Genomic DNA, 18437 nt, shown 5'->3' with positions numbered 1-18437 from the left:
TGCAGTGTTTATAGCATACATCATAAACAAAATGCCAGAGCTCGAAACTAATGAAGGTACGTTTTTGCAGTCCATCTGCAAGGTTAAGGGTCTAGTTTTAATCCTCTACTTTAGCTATAGGATGCACCATATGGTTCAATGAGATCCATGTCCCCAGCTCCTAATCTGTTGCTGCCCTCTGTCTGACTGCGTGATACACGTGGTGGTCAATAGGATGTACACTACGTTGTTAAGAAGCTTGGGTTGTACCAGGAAAGACAGATCTAAACAAAGGTGTAGTCACTCATTGACTTTTCATTGACTCGTCAATGTTTTTGTGTGTCAGTATTTCACATTCAGCTCCTATAAAGAGAAAGATATGATGGTGGGGATAAAAACAACAACATCTTATCTCATATAAACTGAAGTGCTTGAAAGTGTATAAAGGATAAGTTCATTTCCAAAATAAAAATTGAAATGAGAACTGAAGAAATGAACGATTTTGAGAAAAAAACATTCAGGATTTTTCTCATTTAGTGGACTTCAGTGGTGACAGATGGGTTGAAGGTCGAAACTGCAGTTTCAATGCAGCTTCGAAGGGCTCTACACGATCCCAGCCGAGGAATAAGGGTCTTATCTAGTGAAATGATCGCTCATTTTATTAAAACAATAAAAATGTATATACTTTTTAACAACAAATACTCGTCTTGCACCAGTCCGACCTCATGCATCATGTGCTCACACAGATGTAGGCAAAAGAACCGACTCAGTGTTTACAAAGCAAACGTGCAAAGAAAGTCAAACGCCCTTTACAGTAAAACTGTACAATGTCGGGCGATTTTGAAGTTGGAGGAGAAAATGCGATGGTGTTTTTTGCCCTACCCTGCCTTTTTGAAGCCAAGTATACAGATGAAGGAACTAACCACACGTGACTTTCCAATTGAACTACCAAGGGAGAAGTTCACTTCCAGAACAAAAATTTACAGATAATGTACTCACCCCCTTGTCATCCAAGATGTTCATGTCTTCTTTCTTCAGTCATAAAGAAACCGTTTTTTTGAGGAAAACATTTCAGGATTTCTCTCCTTATAGTGGACTACTATGGTGTCCCCAATTTTGAACTTCCAAAATGCAGTTTAAATGCAGCTTCAAAAGGCTCTAAATGATTCCAGCCAAGGAAGAAGGGTCTTGTATAGCGAAGCGATCAGTTATTTTCTACTATTTTGTACTATGTTATTTTCTAGTTATTTTGTACTTGGGCGGTTCTTCTGCAGCGATGTAGGACAATTTTGAAGTTGGAGGAGAAAATTAAATGGGAGTTTTTCGACATGCCCTAACTGTCTTGAACTGGAATTCATAGAGTTCAAGCAGAGCCAGACAAGTATTTGAGGGTAAAAAGTATATAAATTGTCAATTAAAAAAAATGCATTTTGGAAGTTCAAACTCTGGGGCACCATAGAAGTCCACTATATGGAGAGAAATCCTGAAATATTTTCCTCAAAAAAGACATGAACATCTTGGATGACAAGGGGGTGAGTACATTATCTGTAAATTTTGTTCTGGAAGTGAACTTTTCCTTTAATGCATGAAGTCGTAGATGCAGAGCTAGTGCAAGGTGAGCATTTGTGGTTAAAAAGTATATAATTTTTTTTTTTTATGAAAATCCTTGGCTGGGATCACGTAGAGCCCTTTAAAGCTGTATCGAAATTGCAATTTGGACCTTCAACCCTTTGGCAACCACTGAAGTCCACTATATAGAGAATGTTCTGAAATGTTTTTCTCAAGAACCTTAATTTCCCTTCGAGTAAAGAAAGAAAAACATTAACATCATGGATGACATGGGGGTGAGTAAATTATCAGGAACTTTTAATACTGAAGTGAACTAACCTTTTAAGGACACAAATGTTTAAAGAGCACTAGAAACCAAACTATGGTTCTCAAACAGCATTATGATACAAACGCAGAATCAAAGTGAGAGAAAGAAGATTTACTACAAAGCTAAATTACATTCTAGTACAGCACTTACCCTCAACCAGAAACTCAAAGAATAAATCAAATACAGAAAAGATGCTGCCAACTGGTTAACAGCAGTAGGGCGGCAAATGTTGGCCTCTAATATGTGGTAATACCCAGAAGGCCTCATGGTCAAGTCAAACAGTTGAGGTTGCAGAACTTTGTTCCATTTTTCATTGAACCCAGCTGAACTCTTGTCTATTTGCACCAGCTCATCCCACACTTTAAGAAATGATGAATAAAGCTTAGATGGAATGTGAGGATAGGAAACAGACTTCTCACTGTTTATTACATAGAAATCATGAATCATGATCATGAATCAGTTCGGATGATCTAATATGTGTTGAAAGTGAACTTATGAGATCACAATCACAGCTTGAACTACAAAGAAAAAAAACCTGGAGCTGTATATCTGCCATTACACTGAATGTATGCAAACTTTAAGAGTACTAATCAGAACTGCGCAAATGCAAAGCAGTCAAAACTGTTAATTAAGAACCAGGAGTGCAGGATAAATTTTGCAAATGTTATAATTAGAGAATTAAGTCTATGCTCTACAGTACACTTTGCAACAAATTAAGCCTTTGACAGGACTGCAAATAATTTTTGTTGTACAAATGTGTACAAGTTATTTGACAAAATGCAATATTGCACTATAAATGTGAGATTTAAGTGTTGTACATTTTGTGAAAGTATGAGAAATAGATAGAAAACCTACATGTCTAACCTGACCCATTAGGTTCAGCAACTAGTTCTCATTTTAAACAAAATGTATAATTACATAAATCAATGGTCTGAGGTGCAGCTGAGAGCAGGATTGCTGTAAAAGAAAAGGCTGGGAATGTTAAAGGACGGCGAAAGCTTTTTACCTCCGACAGCTAAGGCTTCAATCACAATAGCCTGGATAAAATGAGTCTACCCTATAGACTCATTATGACAGTACACTATGCCACACACACAAAGAAACAAAATGTGTCTTCCATTCTTCCATAGGGACACACGCACAGCATATTGATTTCTGCCTTGAATGGAGAGTGAACGCGCCATTCATGGCTTACAGTCGAGGAGCTTTTCTGCTCCAAATTCTAAACGTAAACAACAAAGGCGTATGCTGATTCAAAACGCTGATAAATTAATCTTCAACTACATAAAAGATCGCAGGTATTGACTGGTTGGACGATGTTGGTCAATGCTAACTGACTGTGACTGTGATCTGGTGGGCACTGACCTTACAACGGTTCAAGGAAAAGCTGCTGATTGGGATCAAAATAAAATGCTGTGTCATTTTATAGAATCTATTAAGTTCTGATATGAACTCAACTCAAAGACTATCGGAGACTATCAAAGCCAGATGGATGACATTTTGGTATTCATGTAGGCTACTTAAAGTTCAACACAGACAGAGAGGCTTGTTTATCAAACAAGCCGTGTTAAAGAAGACAGATGCACCAGCCTCTTTAATTGCTGCTTTCCTAATATAAGCACATCTCCTCTCTAACTACAGCTTCACAATTTGTGTAAATAAAACTGAAACTACAATAAGGCCTAGTGTACAAAAGGATGTGATTTGATTCATAAATATACAGCATTAAAATAAGAGAAAGAGCAGTTCTGTTAGCATTCTGCTCCACATATTTACATGCAAGGCTTATAATATGCTTTCAGCAGTTTCCTGCATGAAAATGCCTCACAATAACACCAAGTTTATGCCTTGGGAGGTTTGGTTCACTTTTGGCCACTACAAGTTATTGCACAAAGCTAATGCTACATGATAACACCAGAACACGATGATTGTTTGGACAAGGAGTTTACAGCATTTCACCACATTTGAAACTTGGGAATTGTTACTTCAATTTTCTGCCTAATAAACACACAGTGTTTTAAACTGGCCCGATGAGCAATGCAACATGGAAAATGTCATTATTATTATTATTATTATTATTATTATTATATTCTTCTTATTATAAATTAAAACATAAATAAATAACAAATTCCTAAGAATTACAATAATTAATATTCAAGGGGACTGGACTTCAAAAACTGTTAAGTTTTATTGGAATAATATTAATAATAATAATAATAATAATAATAATTCAAGTATATAATAATTATAATATTAATAATGATTTTGTTATTCAATTATAATAATATTCTACATAATAATGATAATAATAATAATAATAATAATTAATTATAATACGAAGAAATTAATAATATTTTCTTATTATTATAAATTAAAACATAAATAAATTACAAATTACTAAGAATTACAATAATTAATATTCAAGGAAACTCGGTTCCAAAAACTGTGAAGTTTTATTTGAATAATAATAATAATAATATAAAACTTATAAATTATAAAAAACTTATAATTATATACAAAAAACTAAATAAATGTCAAATTATTTAAAATTACAGAAATTAATATTCAAGGGGACTGGGTTCCAAAAAGAAGTGTTTGGCAAGTAGACTGAGACTGTGAACAACAACATCAACAAAACAGAAACAAACAAAAAGGTTTTATTTGGAGAATATCAATAGTGTGTATAACAACATATATAATATATACTATTATAATAATAATTTTGTTATTAAATTATAACAGCATTCTACATAATAAAAATAATATAAAAACAAAACTACACTAATTCATTTGTACACGGACTGGATTGTGTGAATCAAAAAATGGACAAAAATGGAGAAAGAGGGAGGGAGAGGGAGAGAGAGAGAGAGAGAGAGAGAGAGAGAGAGAGAGAGAGAGAGAGAGAGAGAGAGAGAGAGATCAGAGTCTACTTTTAGATCCAGGTACAATGTGAGCTGCTGTTTTTTTGTGCTTCTAGCCTTGGCATCTAAGTGTGAAATGTGTCATATCACAATTCAAACCGCAACCACAAAATGTCTTACAATATTTGTTTTAACCAAACTGTGGATGTGTACTTCATACAACAACTCTAGATCTTTCCTAATGACTGCTATGTGATCCCATCAGAGGGCGTAGGAAAGAGGCAGACAGGCAAACAGTGAGTGTGGGATGAGATGACATAAAACTCCTTATACAGCACAATGTTCCTGCATGGTGCTCTTTAATCGAAGGGCTCATTACATAAAGCCAAGAGCCAAGTGGGTCAGGCCCTGCCACTCATCCTGTGAAGCACACGGATCAAAGATGTTTAGGCTCCATCTCATTTTTAAAGAGGAATAGAAAATGAAGGCCGTGTCTTCTGATCCCCGACAAGGGAGAGCAGCAGTGAGAAATTACAGTCGACTGCACAAAAACGCCATCAAACTTTCATTCCGCCTCTCCAATGGGACTTAGAAAAAGATCATGAAATTCAGAAAAAGGAAACACAGGAAAATCGCTGCACTGTGATACAGTGTCAATATATTGATAACAACTTGATACTTTCCACATGGGTTCTCTGGTAAAACAAAAGGGTAATTGACAACAGATCTCCACATTTGTCTATATGCAAACAGAAAGATTAATTTAAACAGAAACAAATATAAAATAACTGTGCTCTGGGCCAGTTTCAATTCAATTTTGGTCCAGACCACAGTTCATTTGATGTCTTATATAACAGACCATCATAAGAGACTTATAATGGAAAATCATTTCATGACAATCTGACTTTTTCCATGTTTAAGTGCCATAATCGAGTCCCTAGTGCATCTACCAACCTAGAAAACGTGAAAAAGGACAACACAGTAACTTTGTTTCGGTAAGCCTTTTTCTGCAAGCATGTAAAAAAATTTGCACGTCAAATTTTGCTCCCTCTGTGACATAGACAGGGGAACTTATTATAATATTTCCGCCCCTTAATCTGCACATTTGCTGTATCTGAGGTACAAGCTGTAAAGGCACAGCTATACTCTGGAAAAGGGGGCGGGGAGCAGCAGCTCATTTGCATTTAAAGAGACATGCACGAAAACAGTGTTTTTTTTAGCTTCCACTCAAAATCATATAATACATTTCCTGTGGGGTATTTTGAACTGAAACTTCACAGACACATTCTGGGGTCACCTGAGACTTACATTACTTATTGTAAAAAGGGGCATAATAGGTCTCCTTTAAATGTGAAAAAAAAAATAGCCAATCTTTTCTGTGTAAAGTAAGTTGTATCCAATATTACAACTGTTGACATGAAAATGCAACACCATAATACAGCTTTAACAGAATAATTAATGTGCTTAAAAGCGATCCATTTCTCTAAAAAAAAAGATACCCTATTTACATTTCCCTCACTATAAAAACTATTTTTCAAAGTTGTAAATAAAACAAAGACTAGTCAAAAATGCTCTAAAACAAACTTAAAACCAAAAAATTAAAACTTTCTACTTAAAAAAACAACAACAACAACAACAACAAAAACATGTTTAAGACAAAAACAAGACAAAAAGTTGTTTGAACAACACTACAACTGCTAAATGAATGATAAATAAATGATAAATCACTGATTATTAAATGTTCAAAATCAAAATAAGTGGGTTTCCCAATAGAATAGTCTTTAGGGCCAAAATGAACAACAATGCCCCATAAATTCAAGACCAGGGAGCAAAAAATGCCCTTGTGCAATTAAACAACATATTATGGCTGTCGTGATTAAAATGAAAAGTGAAAATTAATGTGAAGTGTCAATTCGCTAAATTACATTTAGATTCGCTCACACTGCATCAGATTGCTTTTACACGCTGTTTTGTGCAGCGTTGAGCCTTATAACCAATCAAACGCGTTTCTTTTGAATTTATGAATGCTTTGGCCAATCAGATGCACTTAGATTAGTCAGCACTGACAACGCGCCAATCAAAGGCACTTAGACTAGTCAAATGCCAGAGCTGTTGTTGAATGTGCTCGCTGTCAAATTCCCTCGTCATGAAAAACACAGTGCAAATACGATGTAAATAAAAGATTAATTATATAGCTTTAGTGATTATAACGAGAGTTTTTGCATGATTGTCTGAAAAGCCAGAATGTGACGTGCCCAAAACAAAACAAAAACGTTTGACATTGTTTTCTATATCGATATTAATAATCATTTCTGTCATAATATTGCAGCCCTATGAGCTCCTGTTTTTTACATGTATAATTTAGATCTAAGACAGTCTGTTGTTATTGACAATGACATTGATTAAAGTAAATGGGTACATTTAAGTATTTGACATTAAAGACAACATAGTATGTTTTTTATAAAAATAAGATGATTATAAAAATTGCCCTCACAAATGTAAAAGATATTGCTCCTTAATGGAAAAGTTAATTTTCTGACCCTGTTGGCTACCAATGTGACTCACAAAATATGCTGAAAAAAAAAGCCAGAAAGTTCAAGTTCATGAATTTTTCCCGGGGAACCGAGACAGGCACCAGCATCCACTTGAAAAGAGGGTGGGAAAGTACAACTAAGTGAAGATCTGTCATCTACAATGGAAGATCAAACAAGTGGATTTCGCTGCATCAGGAGTACATGGTCACAGTCATTCAATGACATAGAGACACTAGGCCCTGAGGACCACTGAATAAAGCAAGTCTATAGACTGAATGCAACATGCGCCAGTGACTCTCCATTGAGTAAAATACATGGACCAGTGACATTGTATACGTCAGCAATATGCACCAGTGAACTTACACAAATGGGCCAAACGCCTGCATGCCAACAGTTTCAGTCAAACATTTCAGTCTTTATTAGGACGCTTGAGGAGAACTAGGATGAAGTTAGCACAACAATTCACGTTCAAATTCTCTCTCTCTCGTTTTAATGTAATACATGCAGCTAAATCCCATTAAAAGCGCTTTACTTTGTTTCAGGGTCTTGCTCAGTTGATTCAAAAAGAACTACCAACCATGAAAAAGTGAAAAAGACAAGAAGACATAATGAGACAAAAAAAAAGAGAGATGTGAATAAATCAACTGACAAATATCTAGTCCTACATCAAAGGAGGCTTATTTTTTTAACAAAGTTATTCTTTGCTCTTGTGATCCTCTCATTGTAAATGCAATTAGGGTTAATTACCCACCTGTGTTGGGATTCTTGTAGTGGTGCAGAACAGATAATTACAGTTCAGGTATGCATTAACTAACTTTTGTTAACAATTAATCACTGTTTACACACTGGACACTGTTCTCTTTGTAATTAATGATCAGTTCTAGCAATGAGTAATCTCATCTTAACCCAGGTAAAGCAAAAGAGAGCCTGTGTTTCTAACGCGTGGATATAATGGGAACGGCATGAAGGAAGCTGCGAGTGATCAGTGGTTTCTGAGAACTACCACATACTTGAGGAGCTAAGGTGGCACAGCACGTGTTAGATCTGAGTGTGATGTTAATGTGTGAGATTTTTCAAGGCTCATTAATGCAGGTTTTTTTTTTAAACACATAAGGGGTGCTGACATTAGACTTCAAAACAGGCAAAATGATTTTGGACACTGTAAAGAATATGAGCAACAAAATATGATGTCAGACTATAGGGCTTTTGTTAATGGTTTAATTTATAATTCAGTTTATCTAAGTACAATATATTAAGAAAGTATTGACTCGTTAATTGCTTTATTTATTAATTTACAATTCAATTTATCTAAAAACAATATATTTACAAAGCATTAAATATTGATATATGGATAAACAAATCTAGAATATGGGGTTTGGGATTGATAATTCTGACCATTACTCCTGTCTCCAATTTCACATGATCCTTCAGAAATCATGTTAATATGCTAATGTATATGTATTTAAGAATTAATATGATTTAAATTGAGATCTTTATGGTTTTTATACATGAATATAAATAAATATATATCGTTATACACTGACGTTCAAAAGTTTGGGATCAGTAAGATTTTTAATGTTTTCTAAAGAAGTCTTTTCTGCACATCAAGGCCATATTTATTTGAATAAAAATACAGAAAAAACAGTAATATTGTGAAATAATATTACAATTTAAAATTGTGGTTTTCTATTTTAACATACTTTAAAATAGAATTTATTCCTGTGATGCCACGGTGAATTTCCAGCATCATTACTCCAGTCTTTAGTGTCAAAAGATCCTTCAGAAATTATTAATATGCTGATCTAATATCAATGTTAAAAAGAGTTGTGCTGCTTAATATTTTTTGTGGAACCTGTAATACTTTTTTTCAGGATTCTTTGATGAATAAAAGGTTAAAAAAACAGCATTTATTCAAAATATAAATCTATTCTAACAATATAAGTCCTTACTGTTACTTTTTATCAATTTAACACATCCTGAATAAACGTTTTAATTTCTTTTAAAGAAACAAAGAAAAGATTTACTGATCCCAAACTCTGAACGGTACTGTATATTGTTACAAAAGATTTCCAAACAAATGCTGTTCTTTTTAATGTCTTATTCATCAAAAAATCCTGAAAAAAGTATGACAGGTTCCAAAAAATATTAAGCAGTACAAGTGTTTCCAATACTGATATCAGAATAATGAATCAGCATATTAGAATGATTTTAAAAGGATCATGTGACATTAAACTGGAGTAATGATGCTGAAAATTCAGCTTTTCATTACAGGAATAAATTCTATTTTAAAGTATATTAAAATAAAAAAGCACTGTTTTAAATTTCAATAATATTTCTGTATTTTTAATCAAATAAATGCAGCCCTGATGAGCATAAGAGGCTCCTTTAGAAAACATTAAAAATCTTACTGAACGGTAGTGTACTGTACATAATTATTATTATACTACTGCCTATAGAAGCCAACATTTTCTGTTTTAATTTAATACTCTTCTAAAGCATCTAAAGCATTTCCTCCATGTTTGATCCTCAGCCAACAGGTTAATGATGTTTATATCATCTTTTGACTTTAAGAATTTATCAGGTCAGCGTTCACCAAACTTTTGCACGAATCATAAGAAAAGAATTCTTCGCATATCCTTACATATCCACTCTCTCGGTTTTGTGCGCTTATGAATGGAGGTGAATGAAACACAATAGTCTGGTGTGACCGCCCCTTTAAACTAATATCATGTTTCACCCCAGCTTTAAAACATGAGATACACATCACAGGTCTGAGATTCAGCCCATCAGGGCCAGACGGCTCCATCACACTCACACACACACATAGAGACTGTAGCCTGACATTGGCATTGTTTCTGTTTGTAATCCATCCAAATGCTCGTCTAGGCTTCCTCTACTGTTCAGTTCAGTTGTGCTGGCAATTGGCTTCAGCACCTAGAGCGTCTGACTGTGGGTCAGTGTGGGCATAAGGCTCAACTCCCCTTACCCAGTGCTGGCGGACCAGGGGGCTTTTCAGGAGATTTGTTCCAGTTTATCTGCATATTTCAACTGGCTTTAGTGTGTTGCTAACTGATAAATTGCTGCCAGTCTCCCCGAGCTCTGCCAATGCTGAGGCTCACTGACCTTCCACTGAAGATTCCTTTTGAACCAGGGGGAAAAGGGGGGAAAAAAGACAAAAACTAAAGGGAAAAATCCAGGCGGGTGGAAAGAGGCTCCAAGTTTTATCACGTTATGAACAAAAAAACAGAGACATCAGAAGGCCTTCGCTTTCCAAACACACATGTGCATAATATCCACACACACGAGCATACAAAATACCAGCATGGTAAATCGGTACCAGCATGTCTTCATAGATGATTAAGTGTAACAGACAAGCTGCTCTATGTCTTGCCATCACCCACCTGCACAAGTAAAACCAGCATAGCTATCAGGAAAACATAGCCACACACCGTGGAAAAAAGGACTGTGTGTGGGAATTGCACACAAAACCTAAAATTGACTTAATTGTGGGGACCAGCCAGTGGTGCTTACAGGGAACCGTTTAAACATGCTAATTATTTGTTTAATAAAAACAAAACCAAAAAAAAAAAAAAGTATTTAAAAAAGCATTTTGTGTATTAATTGTGCTTTGCTATTAAACTGTATGTCTTAAAATCTAATAAGTAATAATAAAATATTATTCATACAAATGTTATGCCTAAAAATGCGAGAATCGCACTTCTCAGTTAGAAAATGAAACCATCAAACCTCAACTAATCAGTCAGATATAAATCCTGCTGATGATGACAAGCTATTATTATTCTTTTATTATGTTTTTATATTCCACTTCTCAACAGCACAGCCATAACTGAGACTGGCTGCAGTGATCTGGGGAAGAATAATAATTGTAACACTCCAGGGACATTCAAAACAACATCCATAAAAGATTGCATCACAGCTCTCCATAAAAGTAGGAGATGGGTAAAAATGTGAACTTGGAACTAATGCCATGCACGAATACAAAAGCTCACATAGTTCAGTGATGGTTCAGTTGGATAATACCCAACCCACCCTCACCCCAAATCCAGATTACAGTAAAATCAGGGAAGTATTGTCCTCGCTACAAAAGCAATGTCAAATAACATTTTCATAATACTGTCAGATAGTATAACATCTCACAAAGCTAAGTCAAAGTATGGGCAGCTCTTCATCTCTTTAGTGCAGGGGTGATGGTCAGGTCAACCTCATCATCTCCCTGCTCTGGATTATAGATTATAGCCGTAATCCGGAATTGAGGACACGCCTCGAAATGCTAAAAACAACCAAGGCCAGCAGGACAAACTAAATTATTTGAAAACACTGATGCACATTTTAATAAAAAAAAATAAATAACTAAAAAAAGAACTAGGATTTCAAAGGTTGTGGCCTTTATAGTATAATTCAATCACTTTATGATGAGCGCCATCTACCTGTTCACATGTTGCATTCTTTATTTTTATCATATGTGGATTAGTAAATGCCTAGAACAATATGGCATGCAACTAACTCAACTAATCTGTTTTTAAGGAAGCACTCCATAATTAGACTAGTGCAGACCAGTTAATTAGATTTGTTTTAATGACTTGACTCAGATAGGGGCACTTTTACACATGACCAGTTTAACTGTTTTTACCTGTTAATCATTTTGAAACATTTAAAGCAGGCAGCATTAAATTTACAGTAGTACTCAACACTGATTACTATCAGACATCTCAACATCCTTCATCACTTGAATTAAGATTAAAATAATTTAATTTTAAAGCACATCCACCACAAAATCAGACTTTAGCACCTCTTTTTACTTTGAAATCGTTAAATACGGATTTAAAATCATATTAAGAAACAGTTTATTAGCTATGATACTGTTTTTGAAATCAAATCTTTGCATAGCTATAACAGCAAACAAAGTTAATCTTAAAAAATAAAGCATATACATTAATCCAAATTGAAATTAAAGCTGCAAGCAGCGTTGAAAGGGCCCTCGCACCCGGGTTCACCACCACCCGGTGGCTTTAGGAAAGCAGCGAACGGTGGGCAATATGCACGTAAAGTGGTAAATATAGGAGTATGTCAAAGTCATATATATGTGCCAAACTTCCTTCTACAAGGTGGTGGCGCTATGACTATAACTGGATATTGGCATGTAGACGTCTTCAAACCAGGACTTTTATAAAACATTTGAAGTTTGGTGCAGATTGAACGTGGTACGTTTCAGTTAGTGCAAAGCATGATGTATCCTGTTGCCAACAGGTGGCGCTATAATTATAACCGAATTGGCCTTTAGACGTCTTCAGGCCAGGACTTTTATCGAACGTGTAAAGTTTAGGGGAGATTGGACATTGTACGACTGAGCTACAACAACTTGCATTCCTATGGTGAAAGATCGAACTTTGTCAGGCCGACACAGACACGCTCTTAAACGAAAACTTAAGATGTTTGCAATTTAACATTGCAAAGGCCTTTAGAGTAGACTGACGAAATATAATGTTGATGTCATTAAATCTCTATAAGGAGTTCGTTAGAGCTAAATTTTGGTGCAGATCGGACATGGTATGTCTGAATTATAACAACTTCCTTTTTCATGGCGAAACATCGAAGTTTGTCAGGGTGCCACGGACACACCGTTCAACTCAATTTAACATCACAAAGATTATAGACTTTAGATTATACTGACCAAATTTGGTGTTGATCTGTTTAATTCTCTAGGCCTGAAAACAGCAAAAACGGCACAAAACTTGCAGAGAAAACTAAAAATAACAGACTTCTTGTTGGACCCTGATAGGTTTTGGAATTCATACCTTTGGACTTTTTTTTGTAGGTTTACTAAATTTCGTACATGTATGTGAAACATAGCTCAAGGGGCACTTCATTGAAATTTTATAGGTGGTGCTACTGAGCCATTTTGCCACACCCACAATTTGGGGAAAAAAACAATTAAATCTGCATGTGTGTGTGCGTGTGAAAATATTAAGATGTAACCCCCTTCTGATAATCGTCAACATTTTCATAAGCAACTGTAATTTAATTACACTTTTTTTTTCTCAGTAACTCCAGTGGATTAAAGTTACATTTATATTGTAATTAAATGACATAGCTCCATTATATGCAACTAGTTACTTCCCAACACTTCATATGACACATACCTACATTTAGAAACAGCTGGGTGAGATGCAACAGATTGCAAAGGAGGTATCCAGGCACATTTTAAAAGTTGGAAAACAGTGTAAGATGAGACATAAAGATCAGAGACATCCGTATGAATGTGTATAGCTAACACTAGAGCTTTTAAGGGGATTTTATTGTGTGAACTGTCTAACAGCACTAATTAAATAAACAATCAAAAATCGATTAATTAGCCAACCTCACTAGTTAACTAGTCAGTCACTGGAGTCGACCACTGTGACCTGACCCTATAACACAATCTTACACATTACTTTGAATATTAACAAATTCAGTATTGGTGGGGATTGGTCCACATTGACTATCCACATTGTCTTCTGAATGCAAAGTTCAAATCTAACAAAATGTGGTACAAACAGACATCAGCACATTGTAAAGAAGTACATCAAATGTTGTCCAATTCCATCTATAGGGGGCTGTTGTATCAAAGGAAAAGCTTGATTTGGAAAGATTTTCCATCCTACAAGCAAGGGAGCCCAGTTTTGCTTCTGGAGGGCTAAGCTGCCCCAACACAGCTGGAAGTTTGTAGTGATCTCAAAGAGCTTCATTAGCTAGTTGATGTCTGTTTAATTAGGATCTAAGCTAAACTCTGCAGGATAGTGGCCCTCCTGAAATAGGATTGGACACCTTTGTCCTTAAACAAACTTGGTTACCAAAGTAAAGGATGGCAAAATGTGAATTGTGCTACAGATGTGTTTGCTTACCGGCTGAAACACGAGGGCAGTCGTTAAGCATGGGGTCCACCAGAGTATCCAGGGGCTCAGGACTCGACACCCAGTTATAGCAGTGCTGTAAGAAGAGAGAGGGGAGAGAGACAGGAGCAAGCAATTAGGTACCTTAGAGACATGTCACACTGACAGTTTCGACTGTTTTTGTTGGGCAGGAGCGGGCACACCACTGGTGGCCCTCCGAGGAGTGTTTTCTTGGCCTAGTGACCTCGCCATCAGCCCGGCCCCTGAGACACCATCTCTCGACTCTATCTTCAACACAACAGTGTTTGTCCTCAGCTAAAACAGCTTTAATTAGGCATGTTTGCTTGAGAAAATCATCATACCCTCAAGCTAATAATGTATTCGATGTTTTCACTAAGTGCATGCTGGCAGAACGTGTATTATGGAAACAATCGTACTGTTTAGATGGGGTGCGGAGTTGAAAAAAGTTACAAAGGCATGCATGGAAAAGCAGGGTCTGGAGATAAGATAAAACATGCTGAATAGAAGACAGAGAAATTCAAGCGAGATTAGCGTATTGCAGCTGGCGTCCTTGTGAAGCGCTGCTTATCTAGGGTTGTTTACTTTCGCAGACATAGCACTGTCAGCCATTACCACTGCCGAGGGGACTGCGACCCGAACACATAGACATGGACAGAAAGACAGACAGATACCCACAAACACAATGCTATCTAACCCTCAACCAACTCCCAAGACAACTTTCCCTGACAGAACGGAGAGGGACGATTCCACCACCCCAGACACCCCACAAAAGACGCTCGCATACATAAGCACACACATGACAGAGCCGCAGGTCACATCACACCTCAGCCTGTCAACCTCCTTCACCTCTGAGCCCTGTGTCAACCCAAGGGTCACCACACCACACTCCCACCCAAACGGGACCCTGTATGTGTGTGCGTTTGGCCAACAGGGAACGGGTATATATTGGGAAGCACAGGAATTTGATTTTCAATTCCATCAATCTTTTTAGCCATGGCATCCTTGGTTAACACATAATAATGTGTATAATGGTAAATCAATTCATGAAACAACTGAAGTCTGAAGTCTGGGGTGGCAGTAGCTTCAAAAATTATGTTAGCGGTCTAGAGTTGAGATAAAGATTTTGAGATCTAGTGGATGACAGAAGTGTGAACATTAACAATAATGCAAATACTCTCAACAGGAAACTCAGATGAGCAAATAAAGACACTTGTTAATACAGTAATAAGCCACAAGGCCATGTATTACAGTGATGACCAAAGTTTAAAGGTGCTCTTAGGCACAGCATTAGTCGGAATGTTTAAAATAAAATCGTTGGCATTTTAATAGACTTATATTCTCCAAAGATGCATATGGAGTATTTAAACAAAAATAAAATTATAAAACTGAAATATCATTACTACTTAATACTTTTTTTTAAATACTAAATACTTTTTTGTTATTTTAATACATTTTTAAATATTTGGTTTTTGTGATGGAAAGCATGAATTTTTAGCAACCATTACTCCAGCCCTCAGTGTCACATGATCTTTCAGAAATCTTTCTAATATGTTGATTGTTGCTCAAGAACATAGTTAAAAGGACAGCATTTATTTGACGTAAATTTTTATTGCCTTTATTGTCACTTCTGACCAGTTTGATGCATCCTTGCTTAATATAAATTATACATTTATACAAATTATAAATAGAAATGATTACATTTTAATATATATAATTTGATGCACTCTTGCTTAATACAATTTATAAATTAATATGAATTATAACTAGAATCTAATTAATTTTAATTTATTATATAAAAAAAATGTACTGCTCCAAAACATGTAAGATTTGCTATTGTTTGCTGGACCATGGACCACAAACCCAGTCTTAAATAGTGCAGGTATATTTGTAGCAATAGCCAACAATATATTGTATGGGTCTAAACGATCAATTTTTTTATGCCAAAAATCATCAGGATATTAAGTAAAGATCAAGTTCCATCAAGATATTTTGTAAATTTCCTACCATAAATATATCAAAACTTAATTTTTGATTAGTAATATTCATTGCCAAGAACTTCAATTTGCCTACTTTAAAGATTCCAAATTTTCAAATAATTGTATCTTGGCCAAATATTGTCCTATCCTAACAAACCATATATCAATGGGAGATTATTTTTCAGCTTTCAGATTATGTATAAATCTCAATTTCAAAAGATTGACCCTTATGACTGGTTTTGTGGTCCAGGGTCACCTATATATGTGTGTGATAATAAATCAAACAACAAACAATATCAAATATCAGTTTTTCAAGCTCAATTACTGCTGCAATATGTAGTCATCCCTGCTTTTGGCATGTTCCCCTTACGAGCATGCATGATGCTGAAAGTCAGAAAAAAAGCCCTGTGCCATGGCCCTGGAGTTCTCCTCTCATTTCTCTTGTCTTTATTCTCCTCTCTTAATCCTGTCAATCGCCTGCGTGCCTGGGTTGGGGGAGAAGACAACTGCCATTGGAATGAACAGGCATGCATTGTGTATTTTTAGAATTCCTGCTGCCCTAGTTGTGCACCATGGAGCCGGGCCAGTGAGAGGAGCGCTCCCTGACTGCTGCATCAAGTGTCTTATTGTACAATCTTAATTCATGCCGTCTGGAGAAAGATGTCAGCTGGGCTGGAAGCAAGGGCAGGAATTTCAAAGACCGGAGTCCCAGCCAGAGTGAGTGGCAAAGAGGCGGGGGGTGGGAAGAGGTTTCAACAGATTTGTCAGGGCTGGCTGATGCACCAGGATGAGTTTTAGATGAAACAGAAGGCCAAGGCCACTATGTAAGAGGATGACATAGCTTTAAAAGAACAGATATAAAAACCAAGAACAGTGGAAGGGGTTTTTTGGGCATAGAGGAGCTGGGTCGGGCTTTTGGAAGCGTTACAATCTTTCTGTGAAATCAGATGGCTTGTGGTTGTCTTGAATAGCATAAAAATGACATTTTAATCCATATACATCCTCATAATATGGCCCATCAGCCAATAAAGCATTTAATAGAAGTGCCTGATAATACAAGAAAAAAACGAGAATTAATTAGACAAATTGGATATGAACAAATGCGCTTTTAAGTCTTTTGTTTGTAGTCTAGTAGAGAAAAACAGACCATAATTTAAGCGTTCAAAAAGCAGGGCTCTAAACCGGTTAAAGGAACAAAAACGAAAACCTGAAACTTTTGGAAATTTTGACCAGAACAGAATTAGAAACAGAAACTAAATCAAATTTTATATTTCCGAACAGAAACGAAAATTTGAAAGTGCCATTAACTGGTTAATAACATTATTTTATCATTCCATTTCATATTTGAAATTTGCTGTCAAATATGAATTCAAGTAGTACGACCTATGTAAATGAGAGCTGACGCATCCAACGAGTGAAATGCCCACGCTCAGCTGTGAACTCATCATAGGTAAGTCGCAATGGCAATGCACCGGCGTTTATCCGAGGATAGTGTAAGATGGATTCAACAGATCACACGCACCTGCAATGCTTCTGTGAATGGAGAACACAGAATAAAATTATAGGCTTACATAAAAAGGAATATATAGGCCTATACATAAAATATTTCACTTAAATCATTAACAGAACGAAAGAAAAAAATCTGCTGAGTTTCAATTTATTGTGACATGACCCAAAGTTCACAAAAAGGAAAACTGGAGGGCAGGCTAGTTTTCTTTATTTTGCAAAAGCTTGATAGTTTTGAATGATGCTGCTTCAACCTGTATGACCAACCAGCGTTGGTATGACCATCACGTGCACACAGACAACATATTTTTTCACAACTGTAGCCTATTCATTATCAAAACTCTGTGCTGATACAGCCGATGTGAAGGATGTTTTACATCAAGTACAGAGTGAAGTACAATGCCTTTTACATAATAAATTATATTTTAGCATCCAGACATGTCGCGAATATGGAAACATTTGGATTTGTCTCGAATGAGAGAGGTAGGCAGCACCTTAAATTATTTGTTTTTGGATTGATGTTTTTATTAACAGGTTATTTTTTCTACTCAAACCAGTTTAGGAAGGATAATAATATAGAGGAACGCAGGAACAGAGATGTTAAAATACCGATTCTACTTGGAGTGAACCGACTGAATTTTTTTTCTCGTTTTCAACCCCTGAAAAAAAGTATTGTCATAGCTTCGTAAAATTAAGGTTGAACCACTGATTTCACATGGACTATTTTAACAATGTCCTTACTACCTTTCTGGGCCTTGAATGTGGTAGTTGTGTTGCTGTCTACGCAGGGTCAG

At 36.0% G+C, this 18437-nt stretch overlaps 1 protein-coding gene across 2 annotated transcripts in view; it reads right to left on the bottom strand.

Annotated features, from left to right (window-relative positions):
* The window catches only part of fam172a (family with sequence similarity 172 member A), a 212820-nt gene that overhangs the window by 45017 nt on the left and 149366 nt on the right, over positions 1 to 18437 (bottom strand). For both annotated transcript variants that reach the window (XM_051110089.1, XM_051110090.1), the window contains exon 10: positions 14153 to 14237. In XM_051110089.1, coding sequence (XP_050966046.1) covers positions 14153 to 14237 — 85 coding nt within the window. The remainder of the gene's footprint in view (positions 1 to 14152; positions 14238 to 18437) is intronic.

Source organism: Labeo rohita, chromosome 5 (assembly GCF_022985175.1).
Source record: "Labeo rohita strain BAU-BD-2019 chromosome 5, IGBB_LRoh.1.0, whole genome shotgun sequence".
Classification (NCBI taxonomy): domain Eukaryota; kingdom Metazoa; phylum Chordata; class Actinopteri; order Cypriniformes; family Cyprinidae; genus Labeo; species Labeo rohita.
The sequence above is the reverse complement of the archived record's forward strand: the minus strand, read 5'-3'. Positions and strand labels throughout refer to the sequence as shown.